At 36.0% G+C, this 25,330-nt stretch overlaps 1 protein-coding gene across 1 annotated transcript in view; it reads right to left on the bottom strand.

The window, feature by feature from the left end:
• Positions 1-546: 546 nt before the first annotated feature.
• Positions 547-25,330, bottom strand: part of chd5 (chromodomain helicase DNA binding protein 5) — a 43,369-nt gene continuing 18,585 nt past the window's right edge. Inside the window, 36 exon segments of the mRNA XM_067387236.1 lie at positions 547-674; positions 2,330-2,456; positions 2,562-2,725; positions 3,767-3,962; positions 4,041-4,173; positions 4,751-4,859; positions 4,986-5,138; positions 6,397-6,483; positions 6,567-6,762; positions 7,259-7,338; positions 7,432-7,591; positions 8,041-8,185; positions 8,273-8,406; positions 8,499-8,587; positions 10,698-10,784; positions 10,875-11,049; positions 12,394-12,577; positions 12,579-12,624; positions 12,627-12,882; positions 13,254-13,378; positions 13,477-13,594; positions 14,191-14,322; positions 18,502-18,643; positions 18,807-18,980; positions 19,156-19,277; positions 19,751-19,888; positions 20,137-20,337; positions 20,418-20,609; positions 20,690-20,798; positions 21,592-21,723; positions 21,836-22,047; positions 22,158-22,364; positions 23,077-23,295; positions 23,415-23,581; positions 24,452-24,581; positions 24,834-24,946. Coding sequence (XP_067243337.1) covers positions 547-674; positions 2,330-2,456; positions 2,562-2,725; positions 3,767-3,962; positions 4,041-4,173; positions 4,751-4,859; positions 4,986-5,138; positions 6,397-6,483; positions 6,567-6,762; positions 7,259-7,338; positions 7,432-7,591; positions 8,041-8,185; positions 8,273-8,406; positions 8,499-8,587; positions 10,698-10,784; positions 10,875-11,049; positions 12,394-12,577; positions 12,579-12,624; positions 12,627-12,882; positions 13,254-13,378; positions 13,477-13,594; positions 14,191-14,322; positions 18,502-18,643; positions 18,807-18,980; positions 19,156-19,277; positions 19,751-19,888; positions 20,137-20,337; positions 20,418-20,609; positions 20,690-20,798; positions 21,592-21,723; positions 21,836-22,047; positions 22,158-22,364; positions 23,077-23,295; positions 23,415-23,581; positions 24,452-24,581; positions 24,834-24,946 — 5,282 coding nt within the window.

Raw genomic sequence — 25,330 nt, 5'->3', positions numbered from 1 at the left:
TCTAAATTATTCCAGAGAAAAATGACAGTCATTGCACAATTCTGTGTTTAAATGCACTACACAGCAATAACCTGCAGGGGCAGCGACAACACACCATTCATGAGCAGAGCCAGGAGAAAAGCAGAGGCTGCAAATGAACCCAGAGGTGGGACGTCCGGTCTTTGAACTGGCCAGGAACTAGTAGCACCTCCAGATGGCTCAACGTTAGCAGAGATGAATATGTTCTTCATGGCCATCAAGAAAAACACACCATGATGCAAAAATAATAAAAAAAAACAAAGCTCAAAGGACTGTCAGAACAATGGTGCCCTTTACATAAGCGTTCTCAGTCTCTCCTTAATCGATCAAGACTTTCGTATCTCAGAAGTTAAAAAAGAATGAAAGAGTAACGGAACTCTACCGAATAAAACTTATAGGCGAGTACAAGTACAGGTTCTGAAAGACAAAAGTGCAACTGATAAGGTTTGCTGTTTAATATTTGTTGTTTAGAGGAGTTCTCCAAGGTTCTGTCTGTGTCGTACAGATAGAGGACGGAATGGCTGCAGGCTAGTCCTCAATGCATATAACATCGCTGGGTTTGCCCGATTTTAAATCAGGGGTGGCCACATCTCGCAGAGCATCACTGGACTTTTTCTCCAGGTGGCTGGTCGGTGCTGGAGGTCCGTTTGAGGACACTAAGAAGAAGAAAACGGCAGCATTATACTTCCATATATTAAGCCTAGTCATTGCGTTTAATTATTACTTTCTCAGTGGTCACCATAGGTCTCAGACTGCTTGCAGAAGAACGCCCACAGTCAGGGTAATATTTTCCATTTTAATTTTAATTTAAGTTTTAGCAATTTTGCTATGTGCTTAAATATCTCTATATAGCTTTACATTTTTTTTTCTCAGTTTTAGTTTTAGTAATTTTAGTAGTTGCCAAGGCAATATTTAAATTTTTCATAATTAAATTACCACACAATACGCGTTGTGCCTAACAACGCCTCTTAGCTGTTATAAATTCACTGTAAACCACGGCTTCTTGGGGGTTATTGCTTTATTTTATTTCATATATTTATATTTTATAGTTTAATATTTAACCATTTTAGTTTTAGTTAACATTAACAATATGGCTCACAGTCCGTTAATTGATTGTTTGTTGCATTTAGCACACGAAAACAGAAAGCACTTGTGAAATCACAAGTTCCAATCAGATTTTCGACTACAAGGTGCACAGGTTACAAAATGTAATCACAAGAATTTTAGTTGGTAGCAAACTAGATATTAATTTAGATAAGTAAAAGGCAAGTAAAAACATGACTAACTGTGGCTGTTTGCTTTACATGTCTGTCAGGTGGTCTCTTCATTTTTAAGTGGGCAGTTCTTAGACAGAATATGCTGCAATAAGAATTCAAAGACATTAAAGTCTGACTAAATCAAAAATAAGTCAAATCTAAATCTAAGTCAAAAATATGTTCTAAGAATGTTTTGCTATCAAGTTATAAAAACAGAAATTCTGAATATTCTCTGAACGTTCAAATCGTCCAGTTTTTTTAAATGTTTAAAAATGTTTTCTTGGTTATGGGAACATGAAGGGAACATTCTATTTTGAAAATTTTATGGGATTGTTATTTTTGAATGTTCTCTGAAAACAAGTAGTAACATTTAAAAGTTTTAGACAAACATCCATCTACAATGTTTAAAAAAAAAACATTCCATGAATGATGTATAGATAATGTTTTTATGCTAACGTTTAAAAAAATCATTATTAACTCTTTCCCTGGCATTGACAGAATTTACCGCCATTTATGACACAATACTTATAACTTCCCCGCCATTGACAGAATTTTCCGGCTTTCCACATTCAAATGTTTACATATATATATATATATATATATATATATATATATATATATATATATATATATATATGTTATGGGGGGGTTACATTTTTGTGAAAATTTTTAAAAAGCGCTGGCGGTGGCTGGCAACTTTAAAAAAAAATGCTGGTGGGAAAAGAGTTAAGGACCAGATAACTTTGAATGAATATTCTATTAATGTTACTGGAAGAACTTTTGTTCATAACTTGAGAGAACCTCACCCAAAATTCTGTCATCATTTATTCATCCTTATGTCAGTCCAAACCTATATGCCTTTCTTCTGCAAAACAAGCAAAAAACACTGGGGTCAAATTTAAATTGGAAGAAGAAACTGATATATATTTGGAATGGCATGAGGATGAGCAAAATGATGACAATGTCAATTTTTGGGTGAACTATCCCTTTAACTAGTCCACTGGGTTTTTGACTACTGTGTGCTCTTCATTTCAAGGCAAATGTAGGCCACTAACCGCTGACGTACGGCCCCAGGGGCATCTGGCTGTAGTTCACCATTGCGGTGCCTCCAGGTCCACGGAACCCTCCGGCGAAACTGCTATTATACATCTGAGAACAGCCGAAAGAGCCCTGAGGGAAAGGCTAAGGGGAGATGAAACACAACATTCTAACATGAAGGTTCACTCACATGAGGCCCATCTATTATTCATCTTGTATGGACTACACATATGGCAAGAGACGTGTCACCTGCTGAGGTGGCGGCTCGTTGCCCCGGCTGGTGAGCCTGCTGAGAATGCCCCGCTCTGACATCTGGAGCCGGGCGGACACGGGTGGGACCCGCGAAAGCATGGAGGGCAACCGCGTCACGTCAGCCTTCATGTCGCTTAACAGCTCCTCCAGCTGATTCAACACTGAAACAATATTGGTGAATATCAAAATAATAATAATAATAATAAAATTCAACTATTAAAGAAATTTACAGTTGGCAAGTTGAGGGATACATTCCCAGTTTAAACTGCTGGTTGTTTTGAAAGAAATGAATACTTTTATTCAACAAGGAAGCAATAAATTGATCAAAAAATGACAGTAAGACATTTATAATGTTACAAATAAATTACATTTTGAACTTTCTAGTCATCAAAGAATACTGGAAAAAAAAGAATTATGGTTTGCACAAAAATATTAGGTTTTCAAATGTTTTCAGCATTGATAAGAAATTTTTCTTGAGCACCATATCAGTGTCACAGTCATGTTCTGTTTCACTGTCTTGTTTAGTTTCTATTCTTAGTTTTCATTGACATTACCTGAGTTTTTACTGTATTTTTGACCGAATGAATGCAGTCTTAGTGAACAGAAGCGACTTCATTCAAAAACATTAAAACTTACAGTAGTGTACATTTAGTTTTACGAATCTTTTGTTTCAAATCAGTGGTTCAGACCGTGTATCCAACTGCCAAAGTCACGTGATTTCAGTAAACAAGGCTTCGTTACGTCATAAGTGTTTCAAAATTTAAATGGTTCACCACTGGGGGGGGTGACTTTGACAGTATGATACACGCTCCAAACCACTGATTCGAAACAAAAGATTCGTAAAGCTTCGAAGCTTCGTGAAGCGGTGTTTTGAAATCGCCCATCACTAGATATTGTTTAATAAAGTCATTATTTTGTCTTTTTGGCAGTCTTTTCGCTTCATAACATTAAGGTTGAACCACTGTAGTCACATAAAATGTTTTAAATATGTCTTTCTGGGAATCTGAAAGTGTTAATTTTCTTGCTGGCAATGCAGGCCTCACTGAGTCAGATTTTATCAAAAATTTATGAATTTGTGGAACAACATGATGGTGTGTAATTAATAACAGAATTTTCATTTTTCTGTAAACTAACCCTTTAACAGCAAGCAACATGGGGCGGTTCCAAGCATCAGGGTGTTTATTATATTTTTAGAATATCACCTTTGTGCAGCACAGCATTGGCTGGTTTGTTACCAGCCAAGGACTCTTTGGAGAGGTGCTGATGGGACTCAGCCAGGCACTCCACCTCTGCGAAACGTGTGTTGAGGGCCATGGCAGGGTGACTGGGGTCTTGAGTCATATTCAGGTACGCTGCACGCCGTAGCTGCTCCTCGATTACCAAAGCCTGTTCCAGGAGCTAAAACGTGAATGAAGAATGTGTGAATATGAAAGATTAGTTTTATTTAATTAAAATAAAACACATAATAACTTGTACCTTAAAACGTCTGGCGAGAAATTTATTCTTCATTTCTAAGTAGTTTCCTTTATGCATTTCTGTCTTGAAAGGCTCATTGAGAATGGTGTACCGTGGGTCATTCTGAATGTCCTGCCAGCGGGCATAGCCATGTCTGAGAGAACCTGGTTAAGGATCACCTCATATACTGAAAAGGTTTTACACACAATTACAATAAAGCACACGATTATTATTTATTTATTTTTTTGTGTTGAAAAAAAAAGCAATTTAAAGAACAAGTTGGGTGAACCATTTCCTATTTCAAAAGAACACAAGAAAAAAACACACACATCAGTTAAGATTATCCACTATTCAAAAGTTTTAGGGTCAGAAGAAGTTTTTTTTTTTTCTTTTAAATAAATTAATACTTTTATTTAGCAAGAATGCATTAAATTGTTCGGTGACAGTAAAGAGAATATATTTAAAATATTTTAAAATATATTAACATAGAAAACAATTTAAAGTGTAATAATATTTTACAATATTACTGTATTTACTATATTTTTGATCAAATAAATGCAATCTTTCAAAAACATTAAAAAATCTTTCCAACCCCAAACTTCTGAAAAAAAAAAGGAAAAGAAAGAACAAAAACAACAGAAAAAGAAAAACAATTACAGTACGATAGGAGCCATTTTTATAGCAATATTAAGACAGCTCAAAAGCTCTATGGAAAGAACAGGTGAGGATACGTTACAATGCCAGCCAGCAGCCAGTAGTCATGGCGACGGTGCCAGATGTCGTACATTTTGCCAGATGACACAGCTGCGCGTTCCTCGTTCTGCCACAGTGTGTGTAATTCTGAACACACATAAACACTCATGCGCATCCATGCATTCTTTATCTCTGCTATAATTTACACAGAATTCTGAATCTGCTGTGTGCGAGACAACAAATCAGAAAGACATCAATAAGACAGCAACTCACCTGTGAATCCTCCATCTGCGATGTTGAACATGAACCGAGTCTTGACGCTGTTTTTGTCATCTCTGTGGCTCTCGTCTGTGTCGTCCCTAACATCTTTCTCTCCATTCAATTGGTTCACAATTTGTTCTTCAGATTTTAAATCATCAGGAATGGCTGCATAAATGACATTGACAGGAAGCAGAAGGTTGGTACTGTACTTTCCATTAATAGGGTACAAATCAGTGTCTCATTAATTTTTTAAGCCTTAAAGGGATAGTTCACCCAAAAATAAAAATTGTTTGGTTACCAACATTCTTCAAAATATCTTCTTTTGTGTTAAGCATGATGACAGATTTTTCATTTTTGGGTGAACTATCCCTTTATGAATCAAATTTTTTTGTTGTAAGTTGTGAGAATTATAAAACTGAGGACAATTTTATGTTTCAAAACCAAAGAAATATATACAGTCAAACCAAAATTTATTCAGACACCTTGAACATTTCATTCATTAATAAAGTTTTTTCACTATAGTTTAAAAAAATGCTAATAAAATATGACAAGATCTCATCAGAGTTAAACTGTGTCAGAAATAAATAATCTTAATTATGTCAGATAACACTTAAAACATGGTCAGGTCAAAGTGTCTGAATAATTTTTGGTTCCAAACTTTTATGGTAGTCCACTGTATGAAGAAGTTTTGGGTATAATATGTCACAGTTTACCCACTAGTAAAAATATATTAAAAATATCAAAAATGTCTGAAAATTTTTTGGGTTAAATCAATCAATCAATCAATCAATCAATCAATCAATCAATCAATCAATCAATCAATCAATCAATCTATCTATCTATCTATCTATCTATCTATCTATCTATCTATCTATCTATCTATCTATCTATCTATCTATCTATCTATCTATCTTGTAATAATAATAATAATTTGTAACACTTTTACTGATTCTGATACTGAAATATACTTATACTGATTTTATTTTATGTTATTTTTATTTATTTGATTTATTTTCTAAATGTCTATTTATTTTGTATGTATGTATATTTTTTTAATGCTAGAAAAAAATTATTTTTGTATGTATATTTTTTTAATGCTAGAAAATTGTATATTAAACAATTTTAGACAGTTTCACAACAAATTGCAAAGAAAATAAATAGAAGAAAAAACAAGAAATATTTATTTTGACCTCCTGAGGTGGTATGAAGGCACTGACCTTTTTTTTTTTTTTACTGACAATTTGTTAAAAAAAAAAGAAGAAGAAGAAGAAGAAGAAGAAGAAAAAAGTTCCAGGCCCTATTGTGTAGAAAGTGCACATTTCAAGATGCTAATTTGAAGATTAAATGAATCTGGAATCTTAGTGTCCCCTTTTATTCTTTTTTTTTTTTTGAACTATCATAAACAAATACCATAAATACTGACCTGGTTTTTGCTCCTTTTCATCTGTTTTTGCTGGGCTTGGTTTATTTTCCCCTCTCTCTGGAGAAGTTTCTTTCCCTTTACCACAGTCTTAAATACACAAAATATTTTAATATTTTGTTTATTGAGAGAAATGTTTCATAGAATCTTCACGCATAGTGAAGAATCCTTACCCAAAGGTGTCTGATTGGCTGACTGCTCACTAGGCTTAGTGGCCGGCTGCGCTTGATTGGACAATGGCTCTGAAGGGACAGGAGGGGTGTCATTCTTCTCATTCTCTTCTATTTGTTTCTCCTCTGGACTGCCACTCTTTGACTCTTCTCCCTCACTGGTCTTCTCTGGTGCAGGGGAGGATTCTGGCATAACTGGCTGCTGTGAGAAGAGAGACATTTGTGACCATGGACCACAAAACCAGTCACGAGTATAATTTGTAGCAATAGCCAACAATACATTATATGGGTCAATTGATTTTTCTTTTATGCCAAAAATCATTAGGATATTAAGTAAAGATCGTTTTCCATGAAGATATTTTGTAAATTTCCAACTGTGAATATATAAAAAAATATTTTTGTGAGTGGATATGCATTGCTAAGGACTTTATTTTCTCAATTACAGGATTTTCTCAATGACTTTTTTGCACTTTCAGATTCCAGATTTTCAAATAATTGTATCTCATCCAAATATTGGTCATATCCTAACAAACCATACATCAACGGAAAGCTTATTTATCAGCTTTCAGATGATGTATAAATCTCAATTTCAGAAAATTGACCCTTATGACTGGTTTTGTGTTCCATGGTCACATTAAATAAAGACAAGTGAAATGAGAGACAGAAGAGATATTTCTTGATGACTTCAGTCTGACCTCAGGGTCCAGCGATTTGGTGTTCTCTGGTTCTGTAATCTCCTTGTCTTCTTGAGAACCAGACACTGACTCTGTCTTATCTGGAAAAAAAAAAGAAAAGGAAAAAAAAAAGTTACTGTCTAACCACAAACCACCAGCATTTCATTATATAGTACACACACACTCTCACACACCTGAAGGAACAGGTGTGCTGGGTTGAGTCGGAACCGGACTGGCAGGAACAGGGGTGTTGGGGTCCGACGAGACACTTTCAGTTAGTTTTTTCAGCTCCAATCCCACAGGAATCAAATCTGGTGTACTAAACTTCCCATTAACATGCTCAAACTCCTGAACCTACGTACACAACAGTAACAAGAGCAAGAGAAAAATTAAGTAGAGTTTTCATTTGTTAACTTAAATGTTTTTTTTTTTTCTTACTATGGTAGTCAATAGGGGGCGAGATCTGCTTGGTTACAAACATTCTTCCAAATATCCTCCTTTGTGTACAGCAGAACAAAGAAATGTATACAGGTTTGGAACAACTTGAGGTTGAGTAAATGATGACGGAATTTTCATTTTTGGGTGAACTAATCCTTTAATGTTCACTAAACAAATATTAAAATAAAAAAAATCATTGTTTTAAATTGTTTTTGAACATATTTTACAAAAGTACATAATGCTATAGAATGTTAAAGAACATAATTTAAAGTAACCATAAATAAAAAATAAAAAAATCAAGTTAGATATTTATGTCCATCAAAATAAAAGCCAGTGCACATAAGATGCAGTAAGTAATTCATCACCTTCTTGCGCACCAGAGACATGACACCAATCCGGGTGAGAACGTGTTGGCGGGACAGGCCTTCCCTAGGGACCCCATCTGCAAATGTCTCTGCTCCATCTGCCCCTGGCTCACACAGGTGCCTCATGAACAGAGAGACATAAGCCCTGAAAAACACACAAGAATAAAGACCAATGATGAAAAAATATGTAGAAAAAATATGAACAGACTATTACAGAGAGACACACAAATACCTGAACTCCTTTTCACTTTTCCCTCTCAGGTCACGGACCAGCCAGTGAGAGTTGAAGGCATCTTGTGGGGGCATTCCCCAGCGCATAATCGCATTCAGGAAGGCTTTCCGCTGCCGGGCGTTAAATCCCAATACCTAAAATCCCAAAGGTAAATAGCCAAAGCTTCACCTGAAGAAAGGAATTACTCAATAACTCACTCTTTTCATAATATTGTAAGAAGATTCACCTCTATATTTCCACCAACTCTAGCCAGCAATGGCGGCAACGGTTTGTCCCGATCACTCTTCAACTGTCTGCGAGATTGTCTGCGTCCTCCTGGAGGAAGAGTAACTCATTAGGCTGACTGAAAATCTCAAAGTACTTTGATGTCTGTCATCAATCATTCACTATTCATCCAAAAATGTGGGGTCTGGAAGATTTTTGAAAGAAGTCTCTTATGCTCACCAAGGCTTCTTTTATTTAATCAGTTGTGAAATTATTTACAAATAAAATAACAAATTATTACTATTTCTATTTTAATATATTTTAAAATGTCATGTATTCCTGTGATGGCAAAGCTGATTCTTCAGCTTCATTACTCCAGTCTTCAGTGTCACATGATCATACACAAATCATTCTAAATATGCTTATTTGGTGCTGAAGAAACATTTGTTATTATTATCAATGTTGTGCTGCTTCATATTTTTGTGGGAACCAAGGTACTTTTTTTCCAAGAATATTTGGATGAATAGAAAGTTCAAAAGAACAATATTTATTTGCAATAGAAATCTTTTTTAATGTTAGAAGTGTCTTTACTATCACTTAAAAGCATTACTTTCTTAAAAAAATCAAATCAAATCTTACTGATCCTACATTTTTGAACAGTAGTATATATACAGGTGCTGATCATATAATTAGAATATCGTGAAAAAGTTCATTTTTATTGTAAATTATTTTAAAAAATGAAACTTTCATTTATTCTAGATTCCCTACATGTAAAGTAAAACATTTCAAAAGTTGTTTTTTTTTTTTTTTTAATTGTTGATTAGAGCATACAGCTAATGAAAGTCCAAAATCCAATATCTCAAAATATTAGAATATTTACATTTGAGTTTCATTCAATGACCATCCTTACAGTATAAATTCCGGGTATCTCTTGTTCTTTGAAAACACACTAATGGGGAAGACTGCTGACTTGACAATGGTCCAGGAGACAATCATTGACACCCTCCACAAAGAGAGTAAGTCACAGATGGTCATTACTGAATGTGGTGGCTGTTTACAGAGTGATGTATCAAAGCATATTAAATGCAAAGTTGACTAGAAGGAAGAAATTGGGTAGGCAAAGGTGCACAAGCAACAGGGATGACCGCAAGCTTGAGAATACTGTCAAGTAAAGCCGATTCAAACACTTGGGAGAGCTTCACAATGAGTTGAATGAAGCCAGAGTCAGCACATCAAGAGTCACCACACTCAGACATCTTCAGGAAAAGGACTACCAAGCCACTTCTGAAACAGAAACAACGTCAGAAGCATCTTACCTGGGCTAAGGAGAAAAAGAACTGGACAGTGAACAGTGGTCGAAAGTCCTCTTTTCAGATAAAAGTAAATTTTGCATTTCATGTTGAAATCATGGTCCCAGAGTCTGAAGGAAGACTGTATAGGCACAGAATCCAAGCTGCTTGAAGTCTAGTGTGAAGTTTCTGAAGTCAGTAATGATTTGGGGGGCCGTGACGTCTGCTGGTGTTGGTCCATTGAGTTTAATCAAGTGCAAAGTCAATGCAGCCATCTTCCAGGAGATTTTGGAGCACTTTATGCTTCCATCTGCTGACAAACTTTATGGACATACTGATTTCCTTTTCCAGCAGGACTTTAGCACCTGCCCACAGTGCAAAAACCACTTCCAAGTGGTTTGCTGACTATGATATTACTGTGCTTTATTGGCCAGTCAACATGCCTTACCCCTGAATCTATGGGATATTTTCAAGAGAAAGATGAGAAACAGTCGATCCAACAATATACAGATGATCTGAAGACTCAATAGTGCCTCAGCAGTGCCACAGGCTGATCACTTCCATGCCACACTTCACTGATGCTGTAATTTGTGCTAGGAGCAAGTCATTTGCTGTAATATGTGCTGCCGACCAAGTATTGAGTGTACAAATGAACATACTTTAAAGAACTTGAACTTTTCTGTTTTGAAAATCCATTTTTTGATTGATCTTCGGAAATATTCTAATATTTTGAGATACTGGATTTTGGACTTTCATGAGCTGTACGCTCTAATCATCAAAATTGAAAAAAAAAAAAAAAAAAACTTTTGAAATGTTTTACTTTACATGTAGGGAATCTACAATATATGAAAGTTTCATTTTTAAAAATAATTTACAATAAAAAAATATTCTAATTATATGACCAGCACCTGTATATATATAAGGATGCCTACCTTCAGGTCGCTCCTCAAAATCTTCATCCTCATCCTCGGACCCGACAGAGTACTCAGACTGATTATCTGAAAGATCGTCCTGCCATTCTGGGAACAGGATTGAGAGGGAATGCTTGTACACTCATATATGCAGTTTTATGCTGAGTTATAGCACTGTCAGCATCTGTGTTTGGGTACCTTGATCCTCCTGAGAGGCGTCATTATAGTTGACCTGTTTGCGGATGCGTTTTCCTTTGCCCAGGTTCCTGGCCAGATCTTCCTGCTGCTGCTCGTAATGGTGCCTCAGGAGCTTCTCCCAGTAGTCTGGATCAACATTCTCTTCCTGCTTAATAATCTCCCTCTGGACCTCCTCCTGCAGGAACACACACACACACAAATACAGATCATACATCACTGGCCTCTTATTGACTTCAGTTAAGCTAATTCTAATTATTATAGACTAACAATAATCCTAAATATTTGGGGTTTGTATAAGACATAATATAATTGTTGTTTGTTTGTTTTGTTTTGTTTTTTTGTTTTGTTTTTTGGATCATTTAGTCCCTTTATGAAGCTGGATAAAGCTTCTCCATGATGCAGAACTGTGGTTGTACCATGGTACAGTGAAGGTATCAGATGGTTAATGGTACTTGATTTATACCAAGGTACTGAATGATTATGTACCATGGTACTCCAAGGTAGCAAATAAACACAAATCCACAAATCTTTATCTTTAGGACTTACTGTACATCATTTTTCTATTGCTGAAATCTAATTCCTTTGTTCAGACAGCTGTGTATCTATATGGTTTGTTATAGTAGTATGTAATGATGTAAGCATCACCATAATCCCAAGAGACTTTCTCAATCTGATAGTAGCTGTCAGTGTGGAAAAAGGACAGAAAACTGGAAATTTTTGCTTCTGCCTATGTCTATCATGACATGTTTATCATGACATCCCCTCAGGCGTATGAGAGAATAAGCGACATTTTATACATTCATGTCCAAAACCGCTGACTTGCTCACTCACTCTCTCTTCACTACATAGCAATAGAGAAAGAGAGAGTTAAAATGAGCGCATTCAAACACAGCTCCAAATACTGCGTACATTGTATGACATTACATACACATTTTTTGTTTTGGAAAAAAAGTTTCTCAAGTCCACGGCTGCATTTATTTGATCAAAAATACAATACAAACAGTAATATTGTGAAATATTATTACAATTTAAAATAACTTTTTTTGTTGTGATGGCTAAGTTGAATTTTCATTTTTTTTCTGGATTCTTTGATTAACAAAGTTTAGAAGAACAGAATTTATTTGAAACAGGAATCTTCTGTAACATTATGAATGTTTTACTGCCACTGAATAGAAGTATTAAAAGCTTTAAAAAAAAAAAAAAAAAAACTCAAACTGTTAAACTGTAGTGAATGCATCAGTGAAATATGTGTAAACATTGGATTGCATGTTTTTGTGTGTGTTTTCAGATTGCAAAAAAACGAAACAAAACAAAAACTTTTTCTGCCTGCCAGAACAAAGCCACAGTGATGCCGCCCTTCCACACAATATCAAATCCATTATCTTGAGCATAGAAGAATCAAATAAATAAAGCATTTCTAATGTAGTCATTTCAAAAGGATGAGCTACCTTTCATCTTTGATCTCTTGTTTGATAGAAAAGAGACATGAGCAACAGACAGTAAAGTATCTGTATCTCACCTCTCCATCCTCCTCTCTCACCACATACTGAGCCACCTTAAATGAGCTCAGGTACTCGTTCATGTTCTGGATTTCTGTGTCTTCAGTGGCATCCTGACTACGGTCCAGCAGTTTGGAGATGGCGTTATCATCATAGTGGATCACACTACCCTCCTCTCCTTCTTTATTGTCTCCTGCAAAAGAGATTTAGAACATGAACTACTGGAATCCACAAACAAAGTGCCAAAACCACTTCAGCATACCCATCGTTCTAGCAGCTTCCACATCATCTTTGAAAAGCTCCTCAGTGCCAAACTTGAGGATGTCGTCTAGTTCCTGTTTGGACATGGAGCCTGTCTTAGAGCCCAAGCCAGGACGCACCACCAAGTGGGTCAGCATCATCTTTCGCTTGGCCACCTGGGTAATACGCTCCTCTACGGATGCCCGAGTTACAAAGCGATAGATCATCACCTTTTTATTTTGCCCGATACGATGCGCCCTGCTGAATGCCTACAAGGACAAAGCGAAAAGATAGATGAAGACAAAGTCAAAGAAGAACACAAGAAAGAAAAACAAAAGTGATAATTAAATAATGGAGACCTATAATATGTAATATATCTCTATCTATCTATCTATCTATCTATCTATCTATCTATCTATCTATCTATCTATCTATCTATCTATCTATCTATTATATTTTATAAAATGACAGTTTAATTTGGATGTTTAATGTTTACTGCAATATGAAAATAACAACATTTATTATTTTATTTAAAACATACTGTCATTCTACATAGCTTCAGCCAATGTAATGCAGGTAAATACTTTCAATAGTATTTTAACTACACAGTTTGCTTCCCCAGCACTGGTGTTTGCATTACCTGAATATCATTGTGTGGGTTCCAGTCAGAGTCATATATGATCACTGTGTCTGCGGTTGCCAGATTGATACCCAATCCTCCAGCACGTGTAGAGAGCAGAAAACAGAACTGCTGAGCCCCAGGCGCTGCACACAGGATGACAGGCAGTCAGTATGAATGCCTTAGTATCCACTATACCACACACACATAGACATCACTGCAGTTTCACTGTCCGCATCCTCACCGTTAAAGCGATCGATGGCCTCCTGTCGCAGCCCCCCTGTGATGCCCCCGTCAATACGCTCATATTTATACCCCTCAAACTCCAGGAAGTCCTCTAGCAGATCTAGCATCTTTGTCATCTGAGAGAGAAATCAACAGTGCAGGATAAGACACAAACAAAAAAGACAACAGCAGTATCCAACTAAGGGACAAATGGCAGCATTAAGCAAAATGTTAAGCAATCCCAGCTTGCCAGCTCATACTTAATTTCATCCATGCAAAATACAACAACAAGAGGGCACAGACATACGGCATTCCCCTTTAATCGAGCTTAAAAGCCTGAAGGAACACAACAAACTATAACATTAATATGTATGTTTATTCTCAAGCACCTAGGAAAGAAAAGGGTGGCAAAATGAAGTCTCATCGAGACAACCCCACTTTACCTTTGCCATTCATCAAATTAATGGATGCTGTGATTCCACAGGCAATTTAAAATGGGAGGGAAAAGAGTCCGAGGACTAAACAATAAAGCAGAGATAAATATAGGCTCCGCCTTTTCATTTGTCAACTCCATTTAAAAGATGAATGAGCTCCGCTCTTATTTTCTATTCACAGTTTACCATCTAATTAATCTTCCACTGAAATAGAGGCACATATTTATGTTTTTTTTTTGTTATTCACAGGGTATTTTGAGCTTCCAAAGAGGAAATAAATACCACACATGACACTATACCTGAGAGAAGATGAGAACCCTGTGTCCTTCGTCTTTGAGCTTTTTGAGCATCTTCTGAAGCAGGGTGAGTTTCCCTGAGGATTTCACCAGGAGGTTACCGTCATAAGAACCGTTGGGTAAGACGGGAGCTTCCTGCATAAATAAAAATGAAGATATGTTTGGATTCAAGTTATTTTATATACTTCATTATACACTATTTTAACATTTATACTAACATATATACTGTTAAGAAGCTTGGGGTTGGTAAAATGTTTAAATGTTTTTGAAAGAAGTCTCTTTTGCCCACCAAGGCTGCATTTATTTGATCAAAAATACAGAAATATCACATAAAAAATATGAAATATTTACAATTTTAAAATATTTATTCTTGTGATGGCAAAGCTGAATTTTCAGTCTTCAGTGTCACATGATCCTTCAGAAATCATTCTGATATGCTGATTTGATGCTCAAGAAACATTTCTTATTATTAATGTTGAAATTTTTATGGAAACCATGATACATTTTAGTCAGGATTCTTTGATGAATAGAAAGTTTAAAGGTGTCATCGAATGTTTTTTTACAAGATGTAATATAAGTCTAAGGTGTCCCCTGAATGTGTCTTTGATGTTTCAACTCAAAATACCCCATAGATTTTTTTTAATACATTCTTTTAACAGCCTATTTTGGGGCATCATTAGAAATGTACCGATTCAGGCTGCGCCCCCTTTAATTCCTCACATTCCCCCTGGAGCTTGTGCTTGCCTTAAACAGCATAAACAAAGTTTAAACAGCTAATATAACCCTCAAAATGGATCTTTACAAGATGTTCGTCATGCATGCTGCATGCATACATCAGATCATGTGAGTATTGTATTTATTTGGATGTTTAGATTTGAATATGAATGAGTTTGAAAGTGCTCCGTGGCTAAAGCTAACATTACACACTGTTGGAGAGATTTATAAAGAATGAAGTTGTGTTTATGCATTACACAGACTGCAAGTGTTTAAAAATGAAAATAGCGACGGCTCTTGTCTCCGTGAATACAGTAAGAAACGATGGTAACTTTAACCACATTTAACAGTACATTCGCAACATGCTAACGAAACATTTAGAAAGACAATTTACAAATATTACTAAAAATATCATGATATCATGGATCATGTCAGTCATTATTGCTGCATCTGCCATTTTTCGCTATTGTCCTTGCTTGCTTACCTAGACTGCTGACTCGGCTGTGCACAGATCCAGACGTTAATACTGGCTGCCCTTGTCTAATGCCTTTCATAATGTTGGGAACATGGGCTGGCATATGCAAATATTGGGGGCGTACAGTGAGATTCGCCTGTTCCTCGGAGGTCTTTTAAACAAATGAGATTTATATAAAAATGAGGAAACAATGGAGTTTGAGACTCACTGTATGTCATTTCCATGTACTGAACTCTTGTTATTCAACTACGCCAAGGTAAATTCAATTTTCCATTCGATGGCACCTTTAATAAAACAGCATTTATATCAAATAAAAGTCTTTTGTTACATTAGAAATGTCTTTAATTTCACTTTTGATAGTAAAAACATTATTATTATTATTTAAATCTTATGGATCCCTAAGTTTTGAACAGTAGTGTACTTCCATTTTTATGTTTTGTTACAAGAGACCATCTGTAGCACACAGCTCAGAAAACCAAAGACTCACCACCAAGGGTTTTGTGGATGGTTGTCAGGGCATTGCTATGCAGTTGCTAAGGAGGTCTAAGTAGCTTTAAACTCATTATAATATGGTTGCTTGTGTGTTTTGGGTTTTTGCTTTCTCATTCGGATCAAAATACCCTCAGTCTCTATAATATTCTGGCTCCTATGGCTCAAGTCCCTCCAGTGTAAGTATGGGATTGTTTTATAATCAGTCAGAAGTCTATTCACTTAGGAAAGTACATCTCATTAAGCTGCCCCATTTGAGGTATTATTCTCGTCCATAGCATATTCATCTCATCCATAATTTTGAAAACCCTTAAATCCAAGCACAGCACAAGCAATATTAAAAGTGCAATGTTTCTAAGAGTAAAGAGTTCCTTGCCACTGTTAGCTCGCTTAGTTGGGGTTTAAAAGACACTTAATATTCATTAATATTATTTATTTGCCTGCACTGACACCTTCAGATGAGAACAAAATTTGAATTGAACTGATCTAGGTGATGAGACTATTGTTTTCTGTATAGCTCCTTTATAGCTGAATCAATTTTGTTTCATAACTGTTGAATTTTGCAACACCAGCACTGTTATTGAACTAAACTGCATCGTCATTGAACTGACTTGAGCTGATTAACGACACTATTGTCTTCTGTAGAGCTGCAAAACCCACAACGACACCGACCAAGCAAACAACAAATTATTATCATGGTTTTTGCCACAAAATACATTTGATTGTGTCCTACTCTCTCACGCTCTCTCTCTCTTTCAAACGTACACATGTACTGTATAGTATGGACGCACACTCACACAGAAACGTTTTGTCGGCGCTGCTCTGATGAATTAATCAGTACAATAGTTTAGCAACTTAAAAGCTACATGACATTTCTCACCAGCGAGGTAATAACTGTGTGGTTCTTGAGGTAGATAAACTTACAGTTTCACTATTAGTAGAGACACTGCTGCCGTGAGAGAGACACACATTCAGGTAGGCTAATTCACATATGCTTATTCTCTCTCTCTCTCTCTCTCTCTCCCTCTCTCTCTCAAGTGTGTTAATAACTGTATTATTTCCGCTATCAAGGCTCAAGCCTCCATTACTAGTTCTGAAATGACATTTTGGAATTAGCACGGAGGCTTGGGATGAGATGCGTAAGAAATTTGTCCTACACACAAGAGTGTTTTAAAGGTGCCCTAGAATCAAAAATTGAATTTATCTTGGCATAGTTAAATAACAAGAGTTCAGTACATGGAAATGACATACAGTGAATTTCAAACTCCATTGTTTACTCCTTCTTATATAAATCTCATTTGTTTAAAAGACCTCAGAAGAACAGGCGAATCTCAACGTAACACCGACTGTTACGTAACAGTCGGGGTGTACGCCCCCAATATTTGCATATGCCAGCCCATGTTCCCAACATTATGAAAGGCATTAGACAAGGGCAGAACGTCTGGAGCTGAGCAGCTGAATCAACAGACTAGGTAAGCAAGCAAGAACAATAGTGAAAAATGGCAGATGGAGCAATAATAACTGACATGATCCATGATATCATGATATTTTTAGTGATATTTGTAAATTGTCTTTCTAAATGTTTCGATAGCATGTTGCTAATGTACTGTTAAATGTGGTTAAAGTTACCATCGTTTCTTACTGTATTCACGGAGACAAGAGCCATCGTTATTTTCATTTTTAAACACTTGCAGTCTGTATAATTCATAAACACAACTTCTTTGAAACACAAATTCAAATTCTTTATAAATCTCTCCAACAGTGTAGCATTAGCCGTTAGCCACGGAGCACAGCCTCAAATTCATTCAGAATCAAATGTAAACACCCAATTAAACACAATACTCACATAATCCGACGCATGCATGCATGCCGCATGCATGGCGAACACTTTGTAAAGATCCATTTGAGGGTTATATTAGCTGTGTAAACTTTGTTTATGCACTGTTTAAGGCAAGCGCGAGCTCCGTGGGTGGAGAGCACGAGAATTAAAGGGGCCGCACAGCATAAATTGGCTCATATTTAATGTTGTCCCAAAATAGGCAGTTAAAAAAATTAATAAAAAAAATCTATGGGGTATTTTGAGCTGAAACTTCACAGACACATTCAGGGGACACCTTAGACTTATATTACGTCTTGTAAAAAAACGTTCGGTGGCATCTTTAAGGACAAAAACTTGACAAATGTCTTGAAATACAGCATTGGAACAGAGTCTTGAGGTGTGGTAACCATAGTATAAGTGGAATAATTGACTCCGGGCCATTGAATTCTTAGAAAATAATGCTTCGCATTGTGGCCGCACTACCACCTCGGGTGTCCATTATGTTATAAGAATTTAACAGCTCGTCATCAATTATTCCTTACTTATTACTGTCAACTGCTTTAAAACAGTATTGTATAAAGCATTATATAAATAAAGGTTTTTGTCCTTGAACATGAGAATGTAAGGGAATGCAGGTATTATGCAACAATTTCGCTGCAGATGCTAAGAAACAATAGACTCCTGAACAAAAGCTTCTGAGTCTTTAAATAGCTCTTATAAAACAGAAAATGTATTGCCATTACATGTGCTAAAAATAAACCACAGCAGAAGTATAAATGGGGGGCCAACATATGTTCTCCTCCCCTCCCCTCCTCACCACTGCAGCCACTGGAAACAGGTAGGGATGGTTGCAGCATTTCTTCAAGTCCATCATGATGTTAAGAAGGGACACCTGGTTCCCTCCTCCTTTGGAATTCAATGCCTCAAAGTTCCGTGTTAAAATGAACTTGTAGTATTTCCTGTGAGAAAAAAAAAACATGAAACAATCTTGAATATGAAACAGGGGTGTTATAGTCAACGGAAAAGTAAAACCATAAAAAAAACACATTTTCATTACTTGAACTGAAAAAAAGTAAAGTAAAAAAAAACTTTAGCATTAGGAAGAGAGAAACTAAGACTGACTTCTGCATGGGGCTGAGTTCTACTCGCACTATGAGCTCGGTTTTTGCTGGCATGTTCTTAAACACATCTGCCTTCAGTCTTCTCAGCATGTGTGGCCCAAGCAGGTCATGTAGTTTTTTAATCTGGTCCTCTTTCGATATGTCCGCAAACTCCTCCAGAAAGCCCTCCAGGTTACTGTGCACAACAACATTTTCATTTGAATATAACGGAAGACAGAATTCACTTCCATCAAATCATATGAAAAACATGTTCCAATATAAGCCCTGAGATTGCTCTGCGGGGGATCATTATTCTACGAGCGGATCTACAGTATGAATCACCAGGTGAATCATGCAGTCTGCAATCTTACTTGAAGCGCTCCGGGGTGAGAAAGTTGAGCAGGTGAAAAAGCTCTTCGAGATTGTTCTGCAAAGGGGTTCCAGTCAGGAGCAGCTTATAGTAGATTTTGTAGCCATTCAGAATTCTGAAAAACTGAGCATTGATTTATTGATTATAATATATTAAGCAACCTCAAAAAATATACAAAGCTATATTATGATATAAAGTGGGGCAGAAATGTCAGACACTAAATAAGTGTTATTTAAAATCTAATTTAAACCTTAAAATGTTTTATTTTATATTTTTATATTTTTAATTTTAGGATTTTGAACAATGTCCACTAAATAAAATTATGTAAAATGTATATATATATATATATACATTTTACATCATTTTATTTTATTTAGTGGCAAATTAAATATGTATTTAATTTGCCACTATATTAAATTTGTTTTTGTTTTTTTGCCACTATTGGGAAGAACTGGTATTAAATCATATATTTAATATTAGTATTAAATCATATAAATTAAATTTGAGTTTTTTTAATTTTTATTTTACATTTTATAATTGTTATGACTATGATGATGTCATCAAAGCAGATGTAAATCTTTCCTTGAATTATGTACCTTTGACTGGTTATTCTTCAGTCGGTGGGCTTCATCCACAACCAGACAGGCCCAGGTAATTGAGCCAAGTATGGCCTGATCAATGGTGATCAGTTCATACGATGTCAGCAGGACATGAAACTTTATCGGCGTGTCCTTCTGTGATGAAAAAGTGCAATATAAAAACTGACTCTGATCAGAAACCTTTCAGATGCTAGGATACTTGTTTGGATTCTGAAAAAGGTACCAGTAAGAGAAAGACAAGAAAATCTTCTTTGAAATTTGTGGGGGAAAAAAAATGTTTTGGTGCAAAATTTTTTGGATGGGATATAGTAAAAGGCATTAGAATGTTTCACTCTGAATTAAATACAACATCAGGTTGACGTTAATCAACAACGTTCTCTCACCTTCATGCGGAAAACCTTGCGACCCGATTTGACAGCGCTGTCCTCGAAGGTAAATTCATTCTCACGTATGACGGCCCTGCTGTCTTTGTCCCCTGTGTAAGTCACCACGTAGAATTCCGGAGCCCACATCTCGAACTCTCTCTCCCAGTTGATGATGGTGGAGAGTGGCGCACTGACCAGAAACGGCCCTTTGGAGTGACCCTGAAACAAGCAACTCAGTTACACTCTGTTCCCTTCCACTCTCAAATGCATTTGAAAGAAAGATCAAGTGGTGCCCAGACCTCTTTGTAGAGTGAGTACAGGAACACTATAGTCTGCACAGTCTTGCCAAGGCCCATTTCATCAGCCAAGATTGTGTCGGTTCCTTGGGCCCAAGAGAAGCGCAACCAATTCAGGCCTTCCAGCTGGTATGGGTGCAAAGTTCCCCCTGTGTCATCGATGTACCATGGCTGCTGATCGAACTTGATGGTGGGCTGTGACCAATGACATATAAATAGGAAAGAGTGATAATGGGATTCAATCTATGCAAATAAAAAAAATTGTAGCAACTCACATCCACAACTGGAGTGTCTGGTGGAGGTTCTCTCCTCTTCCCTTCCTCTTTGAGTCTTTTTCCCTTTCTGAACAGCAGGGGGTGATGGCTTTCACCTAGCACCTGATTCCTGGTAAAAGTGTGAGTGTACAGTAAGTACTTTTCACACAGAGTTACATTACTTTTTTAAAGCATTAGAGCCACAAATCTTTTTTGTTGTTGTTGTGAGAGGGTTATCATATTAGATATAATAGATACATTTAAACATCTATTTATTTCAACATCACACATTTATTTAACATAAAGTGAACATAGCATGAATAGTTTGGTTTTAAACACATCAAATATCTGTATTTCTGCCTTACAATTGTGGTTTTGGCTTTAAATCACATCATAATATTGAACTATTTAACTGAATTGTAGTTTACAGTATAAAAAAGAAAAATGCATTTGTAATTTGTAATTACTATCCAAATATCACACATTAATATTTAAAATATTAAAAAAAGTACTATGAAATACTACTTGGACACTTTTTAGAGCATGACTAGTAAATATTTCCATTCATTGTAGTTTTTACTACATTTCTAAAGTACAACCATTCAACCAAAGTTATTGTAAAAATATTTTAGCATTAATATTGAAATTTTTTTATTTAATATTTTTAATTAATGTTAAATCGGTTCATCAATAACTATTAACCAACATTAAGTCCCGAACTAGCTACTAAATATCTTAATTTAGGTTAAGTGTGAAATGTTATTAAATTAAATTAATTAAAAAAAATGATAAATATAAAATATGTAGCTTGAATTTTTAAGACTGATGATTAAGCCATACAGTAATAATTAGTACCCTCTTTATGGAAAGTTCTGCATGTGTGTTGACACCATCTAAATCCACATAAACTTGAAATGGCTTACCTGTGGTCCCAGTAGGCTTGTTTAAAGATGTCATAATCTGGGATGTCGAAGTCATCAGCCTCCCAGGTGCACTGATCATACGGCAAATCTCTCCACTTAATCAGGTAGTGTACATCTCCATCCTTATCAAAACTTCAACATACACAACATAGTCTTAAAGCATATAAATAAATCAGAGTTTTCAGCAAGAAAAGCAGGGTGTCTACAGAATAGCTTTAGCACAAGTGACTGTGGCCCACCGTACCTGTGGTTGAGAATCCGGTGAATGATCATCCACTCGGGCTTGATGCCGTAACGGTAGAATCGTTCCTCCATGGCTGCGTACTGAGGGTCTTTGCTCCTCCTCTTCTCGCTGTTAAGCTCCTCCTCCCCAGAGCCGTAGTCGTACGGTGGCGGTTCGTCCATGTCGTTCTTCCGCTGGTAGTTACGGTACATTACTGTGTGATATAGCTCCAACTGCATCAAGGAAAAGAACCTAACCTTAATCAGAGATACAGGAACAGGCCAAAATAGCATTCGTATTTTAATTAACGTTGGCTCTACTGAAGGTATTGTGGGAATCCCACCTGTAGTTCGCTGACCCAGGAGCAGTGCCAGTAGGACAGGCCAGCCCATTTCACAAACAGTTGCCTCTCTGGATGGCCCTTCAGTGGTATTTTGGCCAAACTTTCCACCTTCTCACCATCCTGCCCAGGGGGGACCTCAGGTGGTAGAGGAGGATCGCCCCACATCCAGTGCAGAATCTTCTGGACTTTCCCTTTTAGCGGTGGGCACTAGGGGAAATGTGGATGATGGATGAGGAATACTGTTCAACTGCAAACAATGCTCAAAAAAAATGTTATATTTACTTGCGCTTTGAGTTTGATTTCAGAAGAGATTAAAATAATTTGATTTCTATATATTAATTTTTGTGAAATTTACATTTTAAATTACATTTTGAAAATTTCATTTTAAAATAGATTACATTGTAATAATATTTCACAATTTTTATTTGTTTTATTATTCATCAAGTAAATGCAGCCTTGGTGAGTGTAAAAGACTTTTTAAAAAAAATTTTGAACAGTAGTGTAGCTTGGCTTCATCCAGTTAATCAGACTACAAGCAGCCTCGGCATTGTGCCTTTGCTCTAAAAGAAAGCAGTAATGTGTATTTAATCCTATAAATATTCAGTTACACTGTGTCATGTATACTTGGACAAACAGGTGAAGACTATTACTTAACTACGGAAAGACTCACTAGCTTGATTATAACGCCCTGTGTAAACATACTTAAAGTCGTCATGAAACCGAAGTTGTGAGTCCTTTCTTTCATATTGTGACATATATTTAAGTAATTGCTTCTCAAACAAGAAAAAAATGTAGAGCAGAACTTGATTTTGCCCATGGGGAACTGATTGGATCATTGGGATTATTGTGATTTGTCTCAGAGAAAATGACTAATTTGCAACTGCGTTGAACTGAACTGATTCTTGCAGACATTTCTCACCATGCATCGTGGACACAGCCACTCTCCATTGGGAATCTCAGGAAGAGGTGGGTTGAGACAGTGGATGTGGTAGGAGGAAGGGCAGGTATCACAGCATAGCAGCTCTCCTCCATCCTTACACACTCTGCAGAACTCCATGTGGTCATCTTCCTCCTCACCCGCAACATCGTCTTCCTCCTCCTCGTCATCTTTGGCCTCCCACTGAATGCCTTCTTTTTCCTGAGAGATGAGGTGGTAAACTGTCAATTTGAATATCACAGGTTCTCTGGCCTTGAATAAACTAGAATGTATGGCTATGCATGTAAATGCTTGTTGCAAGCAGGAAGGGATTTCCTCACGCAGTGGGGGCAGCTCCATTTGCCCTCGGGGGCTTTCTCCAGTTCTGGATCCAGACAAACCAGGTGATATGCTCTGGGACAGGTGTCACATAGAATGATCTCTCCTCCCTGCTGACAAACCTCACAGTAGTCTTGATGGTCTGTCTCGTAGCCGTCTCCATCCTCTCCTACACGAATACAGTTTAAAGAGAAACCTGTTACAGTTTTATCGAACAAAAGTATTGTGCAATTTCAACACATAATACTTTATCATTTTAATAACAATATTTCAGTACAACAACATTGATTCTGTCAATAAGACACTACTGCTAAAGTCTGGGTTGGGGTCAAGTAAGACTTTTTTTAAAAGGAAGAAATTATTACTTTTATTTAGCAAGGACACATTAAATAGATCAAAAGAAACAAAGTAAAGACATTTATAATGTCTACAAAAGATTTGTAATTAAAATAAATGCTCTTCTTTTGAAATTTCTATTCATCAAAGAACATTGAAAATAATGTATCACGGTTTCCACAAAAATATTAAGCAGCAGAACTGTTTTCAACATTGATGATAATAATAAATGTTATATTAGAATGATTGATTTTTGAAGGATCATGTGACAATGAAGACTGGAGTAATGATGCTGAAAATTCAGCTTTGCATCACAGGTATAAATTACATTTTAAAATATATCAAATACATATTAAATAATAAATAATATTTTACAATAATTCAGTTTTTACTGTATTGTTGATAAAAAACAAATGCAGCCGTGGTGAGCATAAGAGCTTACTGACTTCAAACCTTTGAACCACTGATTTTGTTAACTAAAACTTAAACTATTAAAAACACTTTGTTATTTGAAATAAAACTAAAATTAATAAATATAAATATTAGATGAAAAATGTAAAAAAAAAAATGTAAAAGTAAAATTAGAAATATATATTAAAATAAAACTAATAAAAATGACAAAAGCACATAAAATTACTAAAATGAAAACTGATATATAATTCTGACTAAATAATTATAATTATTATTAATAAAAGCACATTACTTTTTCTTTTTTTTCGCCCTCGGCGGGCCGACTTCTTTTTTGGTGCCGCTGAAGTGTCTGAGCGTACAGAGGCACTGTGAATGCTGATGTCATCAAAGTCTGAAAAGTCATCCAGGAAATCTTCCTCGCTCTAAGAAAAAAACATTAAAAAGTTTTAGATCAGAAACTATTAAACATGAGAAGGTCATAGCATGAAAACCAACTTCAAAAAGTACCTAATAAAACTGGGTGGAACCAGAACTCTAGGCAAGTACAGTATATCTACACCAACGATTCATTAACTGTTCTGGGAATTGACTTTTTCTCAATTGAAAAGCTATAGGGAATCTTTCCATGTGATACAGGTTAAGCACTAGCAAGTTTTCAGTGAAAAGCCACTCACCGAAGAGCCTTTTTTCCTTTTTCCACTCTGGCCTGCTTTTGATTTGGACTTCTTCGGTTTCCCTTTCTTTTTTGTTTCTTTCACTGGCTTACTTTTTTTTTTAGCACCAGGCCCTGCAATGCAGTCCAGATGAGATAAACAAAACAGAAAAGTTTTTTGTGAGATCTGAAAACAATACTCCATTCTTCAGACATACATAAAACACATTTTTACATTTGCAAACATGCATTTTAGTAAAGAAGCTGAAATTATATATGTATACACTATGGTGTCTAAAGTGTGTAATATTTTCATGTTAAAATACTTAACCTATAGCTCTTATCCCAGCTTAATATCCAGAGTCAAATATAAATAAGCCATTCATAGTTAGAAATTACACACTTTGCTTTAAAATTGCAAAGTTAAGTAAAAAACACCCATTCAGATAAAATAGAATTACCAACCGCCAATCATTAATCATGTTACATATGTAAACTATGTAAAAACCTCCACTAACT

The sequence above is a fragment of the Chanodichthys erythropterus genome, chromosome 6, assembly GCF_024489055.1.
Source record: "Chanodichthys erythropterus isolate Z2021 chromosome 6, ASM2448905v1, whole genome shotgun sequence".
Lineage (NCBI taxonomy): Eukaryota > Metazoa > Chordata > Actinopteri > Cypriniformes > Xenocyprididae > Chanodichthys > Chanodichthys erythropterus.
Note: the sequence above shows the minus strand (reverse complement) of the source record. Positions and strands in the feature narration are given on the sequence as shown.